The 14,000-nt window shown below is 39.1% G+C and overlaps 1 protein-coding gene across 1 annotated transcript; it reads right to left on the bottom strand.

Moving 5' to 3' along the window:
- Positions 1 to 9,374: 9,374 nt before the first annotated feature.
- si:ch73-256g18.2 (small integral membrane protein 36) lies at positions 9,375 to 13,838 on the bottom strand. The gene is made up of 2 exons (XM_057826437.1): positions 13,392 to 13,838; positions 9,375 to 11,540 (listed from the first exon to the last, which is right to left on the bottom strand). Exon 1 carries the CDS (start codon positions 13,775 to 13,777, stop codon positions 13,472 to 13,474), a length of 306 nt encoding a protein of 101 aa, XP_057682420.1. The 5' UTR covers positions 13,778 to 13,838; the 3' UTR covers positions 9,375 to 11,540; positions 13,392 to 13,471.
- Between the last annotated feature and the right edge of the window lie 162 nt (positions 13,839 to 14,000).

The following is a 14,000-nucleotide window of genomic DNA, read 5'->3' as shown; positions in this document are numbered from 1 at the left end:
TCAACCACCAATTGTGCAAGTTCTCCTACTTGAAAAGATTAGAGAGGCCTGTAATTGTCAACATGGGTAAATCTCAACCATGAGAGACTGAATGTGGGAAAAAACAGAAAATCACATTGTTTGATTTTTTAAAGAATTTATTTCCAAATTAGAGTTGAAAATAAGTATTTGGTCACCTGCAAACAAGCAAGATTTCTGGCTGTCAAAGCAGTCTAACTTCCTCTAACGAGGCTCCACTCGTTGCCTGTATTAATGGCAACTGTTTTAACTCATTATCGGTATAAAAGACACATGTCCACAATCTCAGTCAGTCACACTCTAAACTCCACTATGGCCAAGACCAAAGAGCTGTCGAAGGACACCAGAGACAAAATTGTAGACCTGCACCAGGCTGGGAAGACTGAATCTGCAATAGGTAAAACACTTGGTGTAAAGAAATCAACTGTGGGAGCAATTATTAGAAAATGGAAGATTGATAATCTCCCTCGATCTGGGGCTCCATGCAAGATCTCACCCCGTGGCGTCAAAATGATGACAAGAACGGTGAGCAAAAATTCCAGAACCACACGGGGGGACCTAGTGAATGACCTACAGAGAGCGCGGACCACAGTAACAAAGGCTACTATCAATAACACAATGCGCCGCCAGGGACTCAAATCCAGCACTGCCAGACGTGTCCCCCTGCTGAAGAAAGTACACGTCCAAGCCCGTCTGCAGTTCGCCAGAGAGCATTTGGATGATCCAGAAGAGGACTGGTAGAAAGTGTTATGGTCAGATGAAACCAAAATAGAACTTTTTGGTAGAAAGTTCTCGTGTTTGGAGGAGAAAAGAATACTGAATTGCATCCGAAGAACACCATACCAACTGTAAAGCATGGGGGTGGAAACATCATGCTTTAGGGCTGTTTTTCTGCAAAGGGACCAGGACGACTGATCTGTGTAAAGGAAAGAATGAATGGGGCCATGTATCGAGAGATTTTGAGTGAAAATCAGCAAGGGCATTGAAGATGAGACGTGGCTGGGTCTTTCAGAATGACAATGATCCCAAACACACAGCCAGGGCAACAAAGCAGTGGCTTCGTAAGAAGCATTTCAAGGTGCTGGAGTGGCCTAGCCAGTCTCCAGATCTCAACCCCATAGAAAATCTGTGGAGGGAGTTGAAAGTCCGTGTTGCCCAATGACAGCCCCAAAACAGAGGAGATCTGCATGGAGGAATGGGCCAAAATACTAGCAACAGTGTGTGAAAAGCTTGTGAAGAGTTGCAGAAAACATTTGGCCTCCGTTATTGCCAACAAAGGGTACATAACAAAGTATTGAGATGAACTTTTGGCCAAATACTTATTTTCCACCATGATTTGCAAAAAAAAAATTTTTTTTAATCAAACAATGTGATTTTCTGTCTTTTTTTACACATTCTGTCTCTCATGGTTGAGAGACAGACTGTCTTTATTTTAGATACTAGATTTTACTTTTTTATTGCTTTTTTATTCACCAATGAGATGCCGCATCAATAATCACATGAGTCCACATAGACTTCATAACCTATTGACATGACACGGGAAATGGGGCCGATTCGTAAGGGGCCTATTTTCAAAAACGTCAAATTCAAATATTTACAAAACCAAAGCTGCTACCAACCTAAAACCAAAACAGGCACCTACCTTAGCCATATATGAGTCTTCATGAGCAGCGGCATCAAAAAATTCAAAGTCGTTCCGTTGTAAAATCCCGATTAATTATTTTCTATTTAAGTATAACACAATTTAATACTAGGAGTACCAGGGGTTTTGTTGCTCCCTAATCTCACCAAGCGTGTCCCATTTTGGGACACCCTGGGATCCACCCCCAAGCCTAGCCTCGCCTTTGTTTTGTAAATGAGGTCATTACTTATGCACCGCCGGCCGCATCCCATTACTATTTTTCTACTCCTACCCCTTGGCCCTTCAAACGGAGCAATAAGTGGTAGGGCTTGAAACGTCAGCCCTACGAATTGAGACACCCCTTCACACTCACGTACGTCAGAAGTCCGTTCGGCCAGTTGTTGCGTAACCAAATGTGACGATAAAAAGTGCACTAAGTTCACTTGTGCGTTTAGCAAAACTGAAAAACAAAACAAACATCACAAATTAAGAAACACAACGAACAATGAAATAACATTACAATTCGTGGTGTCCTTATTTATTTATTACACCCCTAATTAGTGCACTTTTTATCGTGATTAGTCTTTTTTAACTCTTACTTTTGTATCTGAAGAAAACACATTGAGAGTAGACAATACTGGTCATCAGCTGTTAGAATATTATTAGGATGTATCAAGCTTGTTTCATTTAAATTAAGCAAAGCAAACAAAACAAACACTTGCAACTAACGGCAGGGTCCACAACACATGCACATAGATGTGGAGCACTAGTTCAGTTTAATTTAATTTGGTTTCAAATTAAATGTAATATTTACACCATTGTATGAAACCTGAATGATAGTTTGTTTCTGAACCAAGAGTGGTATTTACTAATCTTGCATAGTTTTTCCCAGCAATTTCATGTTAGGTGCTTTTCTTTTTATCACTGTTGCTTGGTGTGCTTAGTTGTAGTATTTCTAAATATCTATGTATATCAATGTATATCAACAACAAATTGTTAATTGATCTTTTCAAAAATCTTTTTTTAACATGTAGAGGGTATTCAAACAAATACATTCGAATAAATTAGAATTAATAAAATACTATTATTAAAATATCCTCAGAGATTTAGCAGTTTAGTGTCAAGTAATAAGTAACAGTGTCTGAAAGTAGTCTGACTGAGGAAGGTTTGACCCAACCCCCTCCTGAGCTAATGGCTGAATTTGCAAGTAAAGAGAAAGTAGCTGGACTTAGGAAGGGCCAAACCAGTCAGGCAGGTTTTGAAAGTAGCTTGACTTAGGAAGGGCCAAACCAGTCAGGCAGGTTTTGGCCCTTCCTAAGTCAAGCTGCTTTCTCTTTACTTGCAAATTCAGCCATTAGCCCTGCCCCAAAATCAACAGGAAGGAAAAAATCAACGGCAAATGACCTGAAATGGCCTGAAATTGCCTCATTGACTGCCATTGACCCCCACAGACGTCCAAGCTATTTTATGTGGGTGGGATTGCAGCGAATGAACTATTATTTATTTGCTATTACCCTCCCAGTTCAAATGAATTGGATGTCTACTAGTTATAAAAACTCGGTTCAATTCACATCAGAAGAATGAAAAGAACATGTTTTTCTGTTTATTAGTTGTTTGTTAAATGATTTCCACACCAATGTATCGATAATTGTTATATCGACATATCGCAAGTTAATCTTTATCGTGAGCCTTGTATCACAAATCTTAACGTAAGTTACCCAGAGGTTCCCACCCCTAGTGAATGCTGGTCACTGTTTATGTTTCACCTGACACGAGTGATTAAAGTTTCCACCCCGTGCATTAAACTCCCATTTTCCTCCACCTGCTTCTGTTGCTTTCTTGGACCTTTTCATGATAAAAGTCTTAAATGTTGTGTTGACAGGAACAGAAGTGAGACATTCATTTAACAATAGCGCTTGCGACTAACATAGTGAGCTGATACACAACCCCTTCACCACATTTTACCATCAACAACAGCAAAAGCTGTTCCGGGCGCCAGGTCATGATCAGACTGTCACGTATTCAGACCAGAAGTCATTTTGAAAATAGTTCATGTATTTTATGTATGTAGCATAGTGAAATATTATTGATATGTTTGAAAACATTCAGGATGCGTAGAATGAGTATTTCTTTTTTCAGAGTATATTTTTCCCTCAAAGCAATTTGGCTCCCCCTCCTCAAGATGGCGCCCTAGACAACCGCTCAGCTCGCCTATGCCAAAGGCCAGCACTGGCCTATAATTGTAAATAGATAATACTTAAGGAGAATGTGTTGACACAGTGGCGGAACAAATGTGAACAGTATAAGCATAAACGGGACCCTGCCGAGTGGACCGTCCAACGGGTGGACAATTATTCGCAGGCATGCCACACTTTCGCAGGCCCCTCTAGATGATCGTCCAACGTGTGTGTGTGTGTGAGTGGGGGGCAAGTGGAATTTTTTTGTGGGCCCCCTCAAAACAACTGGCAGCTTGCAGAGATATATTAACACTTACACACTACATTACAACTTTGTAAATTATCTCACCTTTCTGTTTGACCCTCCCCTTCGCCCAATCACGCCCACTTTACAGCTCTTTTCGAGGCCCTGTTGCTGTCGCACACCCAGCCACCCCTAAGTTCTAGCCCTGTTGACACAAAACCATAGGCGGATTTTAAGTGGGGGGCCAGTCCCCCCTGGAGGCCGAAAAGTGTCATTGCATGTAATTGACTTTCCTATTTATATAAAAGTTGTTAAGCAATAAAACTGCAACAAAAATGAATGAAATGAACAAAAAATATGTTTTTATAATGGGTCAAATTTTTTTTCCGAACAGCTCATGTGACTAGCAACTTAGACGGTCATTTGCTTTGCATATAATTTCCCCCCCCCCAAAAAAAAAAAAATAGGGGAGGGCAATTTTATTGCTCCAATTTATTTATTTATTTATTTATTTTTAAATTAAAACTATTTTTTTGATTGAAGCAACTTTTTTGGGATTAAATGATTTAGACACAAATTTCCTACTCCTAATATGGCCCAAACACAAAAAGGATTGCTTCAATCAAAGAAAACTTTTTCAATGAAAAATTAAGTGTTCAAATGCAAATTTTTCAATCTCAAATATTTTTTCGCATTCAAAAACTTTTTCCATGATTGAAATTTTTCTTTTTTTGATGAAGTGATTTTTTTTTTTTTTGAAAATGTATATTTTTTGAAGCAACTTATTTTTAGATTTGAATAATAAAGACAAAAATGTCCTAGCCAAAATGTGGCCCAAACACAAACCAACATTACTTCAATCAAAAAAGTTGCTTCAATCAAAAAAAAAAGACTTCAATTGAAAAAAATTTAAAAATAAAAAAAAAATCAAAGAAAAATAGCTTTCATATGCATTTTTTTTTTGTTTCAAATTTATTTTTGCATTCAAACACTTTTTTTTTTTTTTGATTGAAGCGACTTTTTTTTGGTTTAGAATATATATTTTTTGATTGAATAATAAAGACACAAATCTACCTCGATATGGCTCCACCTGGGGGATACAATTTTTGACTGGGGTAACTACATTGGCACGACACCGGCGGGCGTGCCATATTCAATGGATGACGATCTTGGCGAAAAGTAGCCTGAGCAGCCTGATTTAGAAAAGTAAATTTTATTGCTGACACTGCGTGTCGGTGTCATCAACATGTTGTGCCCCCACGCCCCGAAAGTCATACTCCGCCTATGCACAAAACGTAAAATAAATGAATGCAATTTGTTTACTCATCATAATCAATTATGAAAATGTGTTGAAACAAAAGTGTAAAATAATCAACCCACCCATTCTTTAGTACTTGCTGCCCAAAAATATTCCATTTAAAGTATAAGGTAAAATCAAAATATTTTTATATTTTCTTAGAACATTTTCTAATTGCACTAAAATCCAGAAATATATCTAAACATTTTCAATTAAAAAAAAAAAAAGATTTTATTCCAAAGTAAATTTTATCAGAAACATCACACACTTACAGTTAAATGTATTCAAATGAGAGTTAAAGTGAAATATGAATTGATTTTGAGTACCCAAAATTTCATACATACAAGATACTGTACATGTTTTTGTGCAGCTGTTAGTTGATGTGTTTAGTAGCAAATGTAAGTAATATTACATAAGGTCATTTTGAGGACATGAAAGTAATATTTAGTTAATCCTTTTTTAGCTTCCAAATCAGCAAGCAGCAGCTGGCCCAAGAATTAAAACTCTGCTGCTCGCTGCTGCTCGCTGATGTTTCATAATTTTCAACTATTTCACCTCATCTCACGGGGGGAAGTCGGAAATTAGTTACTGAAATTGAAACAATTCACTAAAATTGACCAGTTCGAAATTCTAAGGAAAATTAAATTACAGTGATCCCTCGTTTTTCGCAGTTAATGTGGACCAGAACCCACCGCGATAAGTGAAAAACCGCGAAGTAGCACTCAACCCCACCCAAAATTTTGTGTGCGTGTGTGTGTGTGTTTAATGTATTTATTCAGATTTAGCATTGGAAAGACATACATTTAAAACATGTTTTTCACTTTTTTTCTCCTAAAATATAATTTTTAAAAAAAATGGATGTATATAAGTGTTTTTTAAGTACTTCAAACGTAATAATTATGATATCTTTTAAACATGTTACCGTCCCATCAAATTATTTTTATCCAAGAATAAAGTAGAAAAATGCTTGTCTTTATTAAATGCTTCAATGAGTGAGTCCATTTAAATCTGCTCAAGCTGCTCACTTACACAAAATGAGTTGCCAGAGTGACTGTTTAACATGTTAACAATGATTGATGCATGCGGCGCTTTGAAGTTTGGCTTCCAGGCATCTCTGGCGAGATCAACCCTTAATGTCTGTCAATCATCGTTAACTTAAATAAGCAACTCCGGTGCACGGCCTGACCAAGAAAAGGAGGAGGAGGGAGTGTGAGCCTACTTGATCGGGTCAGGACAGCTCATCTGTATTTATCTATTATTTAATTGAAAAAAAAATATATATATATATACAGTGCCTTGCAAAAGTATTCGGCCCCCTTGAACCTTGCAACCTTTCGCCACATTTCAGGCTTCAAACATAAAGATATAAAATTTTAATTTTTTGTCAAGAATCAACAACAAGTGGGACACAATCGTGAAGTGGAACAAAATTTATTGGATAATTTACACTTTTTTAACAAATAAAAAACTGAAAAGTGGGGCGTGCAATATTATTCGGCCCCCTTGCGTTAATACTTTGTAGCGCCACCTTTTGCTCCAATTACAGCTGCAAGTCGCTTGGGGTATGTTTCTATCAGTTTTGCACATCGAGAGACTGACATTCTTGCCCATTCTTCCTTGCAAAACAGCTCGAGCTCAGTGAGGTTGGATGGAGAGTGTTTGTGAACAGCAGTCTTCAGCTCTTTCCACAGATTCTCGATTGGATTCAGGTCTGGACTTTGACTTGGCCATTCTAACACCTGGATACGTTTATTTTTTAACCATTCCAATGTAGATTTGGCTTTATGTTTTGGATTATTGTCCTGTTGGAAGACAAATCTCCGTCCCAGTCTCAGGTCTTGTGCAGATACCAACAGGTTTTCTTCCACAATGTTCCTGTATTTGGCTGCATCCATCTTCCCGTCAATTTTAACCATCTTCCCTGTCCCTGCTGAAGAAAAGCAGGCCCAAACCATGATGTTGCCACCAACATGTTTGACAGTGGGGATGGTGTGTTCAGGGTGATGAGCTGTGTTGCTTTTACGCCAAACATATCGTTTTGCATTGTGGCCAAAAAGTTCAATTTTGTTGTTTGGTGTGTCTCCCAGGTGGCTTGTGGCAAACTTTAAACGAGACTTTTTATGGATATCTTTGAGAAATGGCTTTCTTCTTGCCACTCTTCCATAAAGGCCAGATTGGTGCAGTGTACGACTGATTGTTGTCCTATGGACAGACTCTCCCACCTCAGCTGTAGATCTCTGCAGTTCATCCAGAGTGATCATGGGCCTCTTGGCTGCATCTCTGATCAGTTTTCTCCTTGTTTGAGAAGAAAGTTTGGAAGGACGGCCGGGTCTTGGTAGATTTGCAGTGGTCTGATGCTCCTTCCATTTCAATATGATGGCTTGCACAGTGCTCCTTGAGATGTTTAAAGCTTGGGAAATCTTTTTGTATCCAAATACAGCTTTAAACTTCTCCACAACAGTATCTCGGACCTGCCTGGTGTGTTCCTTGGTTTTCATAATGCTCTCTGCACTTTAAACAGAACCCTGAGACTATCACAGAGCAGGTGCATTTATACGGAGACTTGATTACCTACAGGTGGATTCTATTTATCATCATCGGTCATTTAGGACAACATTGGATCATTCAGAGATCCTCACTGAACTTCTGGAGTGAGTTTGCTGCACTGAAAGTAATAATAATATTGCACGCCCCACTTTTCAGTTTTTTATTTTTTAAAAAAGTTTAAATTATCCAATAAATGTTGTTCCACTTCACGATTGTGTCCCACTTGTTGTTGATTCTTGACAAAAAAATTAAATTTCATATCTTTATGTTTGAAGCCTGAAATGTGGCGAAAGGTTGCAAGATCCAAGGAGGCCGAATACTTTTGCAAGGCACTGTATATATATATATATATCCGCGGGCGCGAATTTTGAAGCGCAAATTGGCGAGGGATCACTGTATTTATATTAAAGCAACCTTAATCATTCACAAGTTCATGTATTTTATAAAATGTATTTTTCAATTTATATAGTCATATAATTTAATTCCAAACCTAAATACAGTGGTACCTCGACATACAGTGGGGAGACCAAGTATTTGATACACTGCCGATTTTTTGCTGGTTTCCCCACTTGCAAAGTATTTAGAGGTCTGTAATTTGTATCATAAGTTCTCTTCAACTGTGAGGGACAGAATCTAATACAAAAAAACTGAAAATCACACAGTATGATTTTTAAATAATAAATTTGCATTTAATTGCATGAAATAAGTATTTGATACATCACAAAAATCGAACTTAATTATTTGATACAGAAACCTTTGTTTGCTATTACAGATACCAAACGTTTCCTGTAGTCTTTGACAAGGTTTGCACACACTGCAGCAGGGATTTTGGCCGACTCCTCCATGCAGATCTTCTCCAGAGGTTTCGGGGCTGCTGCCGGGCAACACGGACTTTCAGCTCCCTCCATAGATTTTCGGGTTCAGATCTGGTGACTGGCTAGGCCACTCCAGGACCTTAAGATGCTTCTTACGGAGCCACTCTTTAGTTGCCTTGGCTGTGTGCTTTGGGTCGTTGTCATGCTGGAAGACCCAGCCACGACCCATCTTCAGGGCTCTCACTGAAGGAAGGAAGTTGTTAGCCAAGATCTGGCAATACGTAGCCCCATCCATCCTCCCCTCAATACGGTGCAGTCGTCCTGTACCCTTGGCAGAGAAGCAGCCCCAAAATATGATGTTTCCTCCTCCATGTTTCACGGTTGGGATGGTGTTCTTGGGGTTGTACTCATCCTTCTTTTTCCTCCAAACACGAGGAGCCGAGTTTAGACCAAAAAGTTCAATTTTGGTCTCATCCGACCACATGACCTTCTCCCATTGCTCCTCTGGATCGTCCAGATGGTCAGTGGGAAACTTCAGACGTGTCTGGACATGCACTGGCTTCAGCAGCGGGACCTTGTGTGCGCTGTAGGATTTTAACCCATGACGGCGTAATGTGTTTCCGATGGTTTCTTCCAGACTGTGGTTCCAGCTCTCTTCAGGTCATTGACCAGGTCCTGCCGTGTAGTTCTGGGCTGATCCCTCACCTTCCTTATGATCAGTGATGCCCCACGAGGTGAGATCTTGCATGGAGCCCCAGAACGAGGCAGATTGCCCGTCAACTTCCATTTTCTAATAGTCGCTCCAACAGTTGTTACCTTCTCACCAAGCTGCTTGCTTATTTTCCTGTAGCCCATCCCGGCCTTGTGCAGGTCTATTATTTTATCCCTGATGTCCTTACACAACTCTTTGGTCTTGGCCATTGTGGAGAGGTTGGAGTTTGTTTGTTTGAGCATGTCAACAGGTGTCTTTTATACAGGTAAAAAGTTCAAACAGGTGCAGTTACTTCCGGTAATGAGTGGAGAACAGGAGGGGTTCTTAAAAAAGAACTAAGACCCGAAATATTTACTAGTTGGTAATGTATCAAAAACTTATTTCATGCAGTTAAATACGAATTTATTATTTAAAAATTATACAGTGTGATTTTCTGGATTTTTTTATTAGATTCCGTCCCTCACAGTTGAAGAGAACTTATGATACAAATTACAGGGCTCTACATGGCTTGCAAGCAGGAAAACCAGCAAAATCGACAGTGTATCAAATACTTGTTCTCCCCACTGTACGACTGCTTCGACACACGATCTTCTCAACATCTGACGTAAAATTTGACTTGCCATTTGTTTCTTCGTCCGACAACATGCTCGAAATAAGACGATTTACGACAGCGCCGCAGTTTCTTTGTTTACCCGCAAGATGGGCACACGGTGGATTTCCTTGTTAGAGAAATCAACATGGGTTCCAAGAATGTTAGTGCAGGTGGTGAAACAAGGAAAAGGTGCCAGTGAAATTAAATGGAAATGATAGAAAAATATGAGCATTGTGTGCACGTTCGTGAACTGGCTCGACAATATGGCCGTCGAATGTCTACGATCTCGACGGTCCTCCTCCGACCTCCGTTCGCCAGTCTTTATAAGTTAAGGGGACAATTAACATCGCCAGCCTCGTCAGGTTTTTAATCATTTATTTCAAAACTTGTGCAACACAACATGCCTACTGTCCGCTGGAACTGAACAAAGTGAAAGTAAAAAGTCCTCCCTCTCACTATGTCAAGTCAGCCACGCGCTGCATTCAGGTACACCACACAAAACACATCCGCCACATTAGAACCCGATTTGTTACGTTATTACAGGTATAATTATTGTTATTATTACTATTATTATATTATTATTCCGATTTTTATCCACAATTTGTTTTGCTCTGTGTAATTGCTATTTGCAATAGTACCAGCAGCATTTATTAAGGATTTAGTGCAGATTTTTGGGCTGTGAAACAAATTAATGGAATTATAATGTATTCTTATGGGAAAATCCTGCTCGACATACGACCATTTCAATTTACAAACAAGGTACTGGAACGAATTAACTTTGTATGTAGAGGTAACACTGTATTCCAATTTTACATGTTGGCAGATTTCACATTGAAACATAGTTCTTAACAAGTGATTTCTTAAAAAAGTATCCAGTATTTGGTGATCATCAAGGGCTTTTAATTGCAGTGTAAATGCCTTTTTTTTTTTTTTTCAAAAGGGAAGTTGTGAGGCGGGATTACATGTGATGTCATCACTCGTCATCAAGGGCGATCCTGCAGTTTGCATGTTTGTGGTTCAACAAAGTCCGGGCTTACATAAGCCCCCCGATGGACGCACAAAAAAAGCACAAACCCATTTTTAATACGCGCTGCTAATACTCTGCGGGCAGAATATAATCCACAAACATGGAAGATGGGCACAGACGGATAATTGTGCAATTCCTCTGATGGATGAGTGACGTGCCGCTTTATGTAAGCGGATTTGGCCAAAGCACCAAAACAACTTCCTTTTTATTATCCTTTTGTCCTTTTTGACTTTTGTCTTTTTAGACTGATTAAGATGTTTTTTTTTTTGTTTCATTAAAAAAAGTTGATTGAACATTAACATTTAATAAATTGATGATCGTCTTGATCATAAGTTGTTTAGAGACATTAACATTGTTTAATTGTCGTCTTTGTTGTCATGTGACCAACAAGTCACGTGACCTACAGGTGAGGGGAGCTAGGGGTGAGAAGAGTCAAAAGAGGATTGTGGGAGTTCCTTGTTTTTCCCAGCAGGCCGAGCGAGACAAAAGCCTGGAAGAAAACAACACGAGAGAGCTAGTGAGTACACAAAAAAAGTTCATTGAAGAGATTCACTAATTGGCAGTTGGGTGTCCTTGTGGGCAACATTCATGTAATTAACAGAAAAGATGACGACAACATCTGGGTTGATAATTAATCAGATTTAAATGTGATGTTAATCTGGTAATCCGATGTGTATCGCGACAGTTTGACATTCTGCTTGCCCTGTGATTGGCGATCGCAACCGCCAATCAGGATGCCTAATCTTTAAACACCGTCTTGTAAATATTCTTGATTCTTGGAGCAGATGGACTTTTTAACCCCACTAAAAATGTCAGTGCGCGTCAATTTTTTTTTACTGAGGTATTTGTTGTCACCGTTACATTAATATGTTTAATTGGCGTTAAGGTGAATGAAGGTCAGGTGAAGTTTTGTTCGCACAAAGCTGACATTTCTGCATGATTAAAATTGAGATTTCTTTAAGCTTGAAAGCCATAATGTGATGTGACTAAAGTCGTTTTCTTTTGAATTCATAACTAACCTAACTAAATAACTAAGTTTTTGCGTTGTTTTTTTTTTTTTTTTTTTGGATCCTCTTAACTTCTTTCAACATAACCACCCACTTAGGTTGTGTTATATTTTCAAAATCACAGTTATAAAAATGTTTTTTTTAATCCTTTGCCTATATACTTTTCAACCAATTACTGTACGTTACTGTTTTTTTTGTTTGTTTTTTTTTGTCATCAATTTTAATTTGAATAACTTATTTGTTTTGAGTATTTTGCTATTTGCTCATTTTTGGGGAAATGAGCTTTTCTCTCTTACTCATTTGCTTTTGTTTTTTTTCCCTTGTCACTTTTTTTTTTTTTTACCCATTCAGCTGTTTATTTTTATTGGTTTCAGTTTTTTTACTTTCACTATTTACTGATTTTTTGGGGGAGTGGGACATTACCCCCCTCTCATTTGCAATTTCTTTTTTCCTTCCATATATGTATATACATATATATATATATATATATATATATATATGTATATACATATATATTAGGGCTGTCAAAATTATCGCGTTAACGAGCGGTAATTAATTTTTTAAATTAATCCCGTTAAAATATTTGACGCAATTGATGCACAAATGCCCCGCTCAAATGGATTAAAATGACAGCACAGTGAAAGGTGTACTTGTTGTGTTTTTCGGAGTTTTGCCGCCCCCTGCTGGCGCTTGGGTGCGACTGATTTTATAGGCTTCAGCACCCATGAGCATTGTGTAAGTAATTATTGACATCAACAATGGCGGGCTACTAGTTTATTTTTTGATTGAAAATTTTACAAATTTTATTAAAACGAAAACATGAAGAGGGGTTTTAATATAAAATTTCTATAACTTGTACTAACATTTATCTTTTAAGAACTACAAGTCTTTCTATCCATGGATTGCTTTAATAGAATGTTAATGGTAATGCCATCTTGTTGATTTATTGTTATAATAAAGAAATACAGTACTTATGTACGGTATGTTGAATGTATATATCCATCTTGTGTCTTATCTTTCCATTCCAACAATAATTTACAGAAAAATATGGCATATTTTATAATGGTTTGAATTGCGATTAACTTGATTAAAAATTTTAATCGTTTGACACCCCTAATATATATACATATATAAAATAATTGGCAGATTTATCCCACTTATTGCGACTGTCCACTTTAGTATTCAATTTTTCGAAAGTAAAAGTGCTTTTGCCCAAATGAAAGGACTGTCATTTATAAATATGACATTTTGAAAAAAGGGGACTTTCCCTGGGTCTAAAAAGTTTGAGAACCCATTTAGTGGCCATGAAACAAACCTAACCGCAGTTTTCTTACCCCTCATGGAGCTCTACGAGGATGCGGACCGAATAGGGCGGTCGCAATTGATCAGACGGTCCCAGGCCGCCCCCCCTCGCTCACACCAGAGTGCTCCTCTTCTCCCTATCTCGGCTCAGGTCGGGCGTTGGCGGCTCGGCCACACGGTCAGGCTCGTAACGGGCGGATGCGGGCGAGTTCTGCATGACCACCAGGCGGATGGGCGACTGTCCAGGGGCGGGTGGGGCGTTGTCAGGCGCATACTCCTTGGTGGGGTCCTTCCCCCGACAGTCGTACAAGATGCAGGATATGAGAAAAACCAGAAGGAGGATGACATAGCTGGCCACCAGGATGATGAGGTTGAGCGTGACCGGGTCAATCTCCAGGTAGAATTCCATGAAACCCATGCTGACGCTTCATAGCGCGACCCCAGGGGGGGCCGGCGAGACGCTGGTCGACGAGAGATGAAATGAGAAGGATCAACGCGTGATCGGAGCAGCGAGCAACAGCCGGACGGGGCAGGGTGGGAATTAATCCGACCTTCCATGTCAGCGACCAATCGTGAAAGCTGCTCACTTTTAATAACTTAAGCCGTGCTCGGACTCTCACTGCCAGGGTGCCGGCTAACCA

Source organism: Corythoichthys intestinalis, chromosome 21 (assembly GCF_030265065.1).
Source record: "Corythoichthys intestinalis isolate RoL2023-P3 chromosome 21, ASM3026506v1, whole genome shotgun sequence".
Lineage (NCBI taxonomy): Eukaryota > Metazoa > Chordata > Actinopteri > Syngnathiformes > Syngnathidae > Corythoichthys > Corythoichthys intestinalis.
The sequence above is the reverse complement of the archived record's forward strand: the minus strand, read 5'-3'. Positions and strand labels throughout refer to the sequence as shown.

Excerpts from the sequence above, each read along its gene's own strand:
- si:ch73-256g18.2 (XM_057826437.1), bottom strand. The coding sequence starts at position 13,777 with ATGGGTTTCATGGAATTCTACCTGGAGATTGACCCGGTCACGCTCAAC.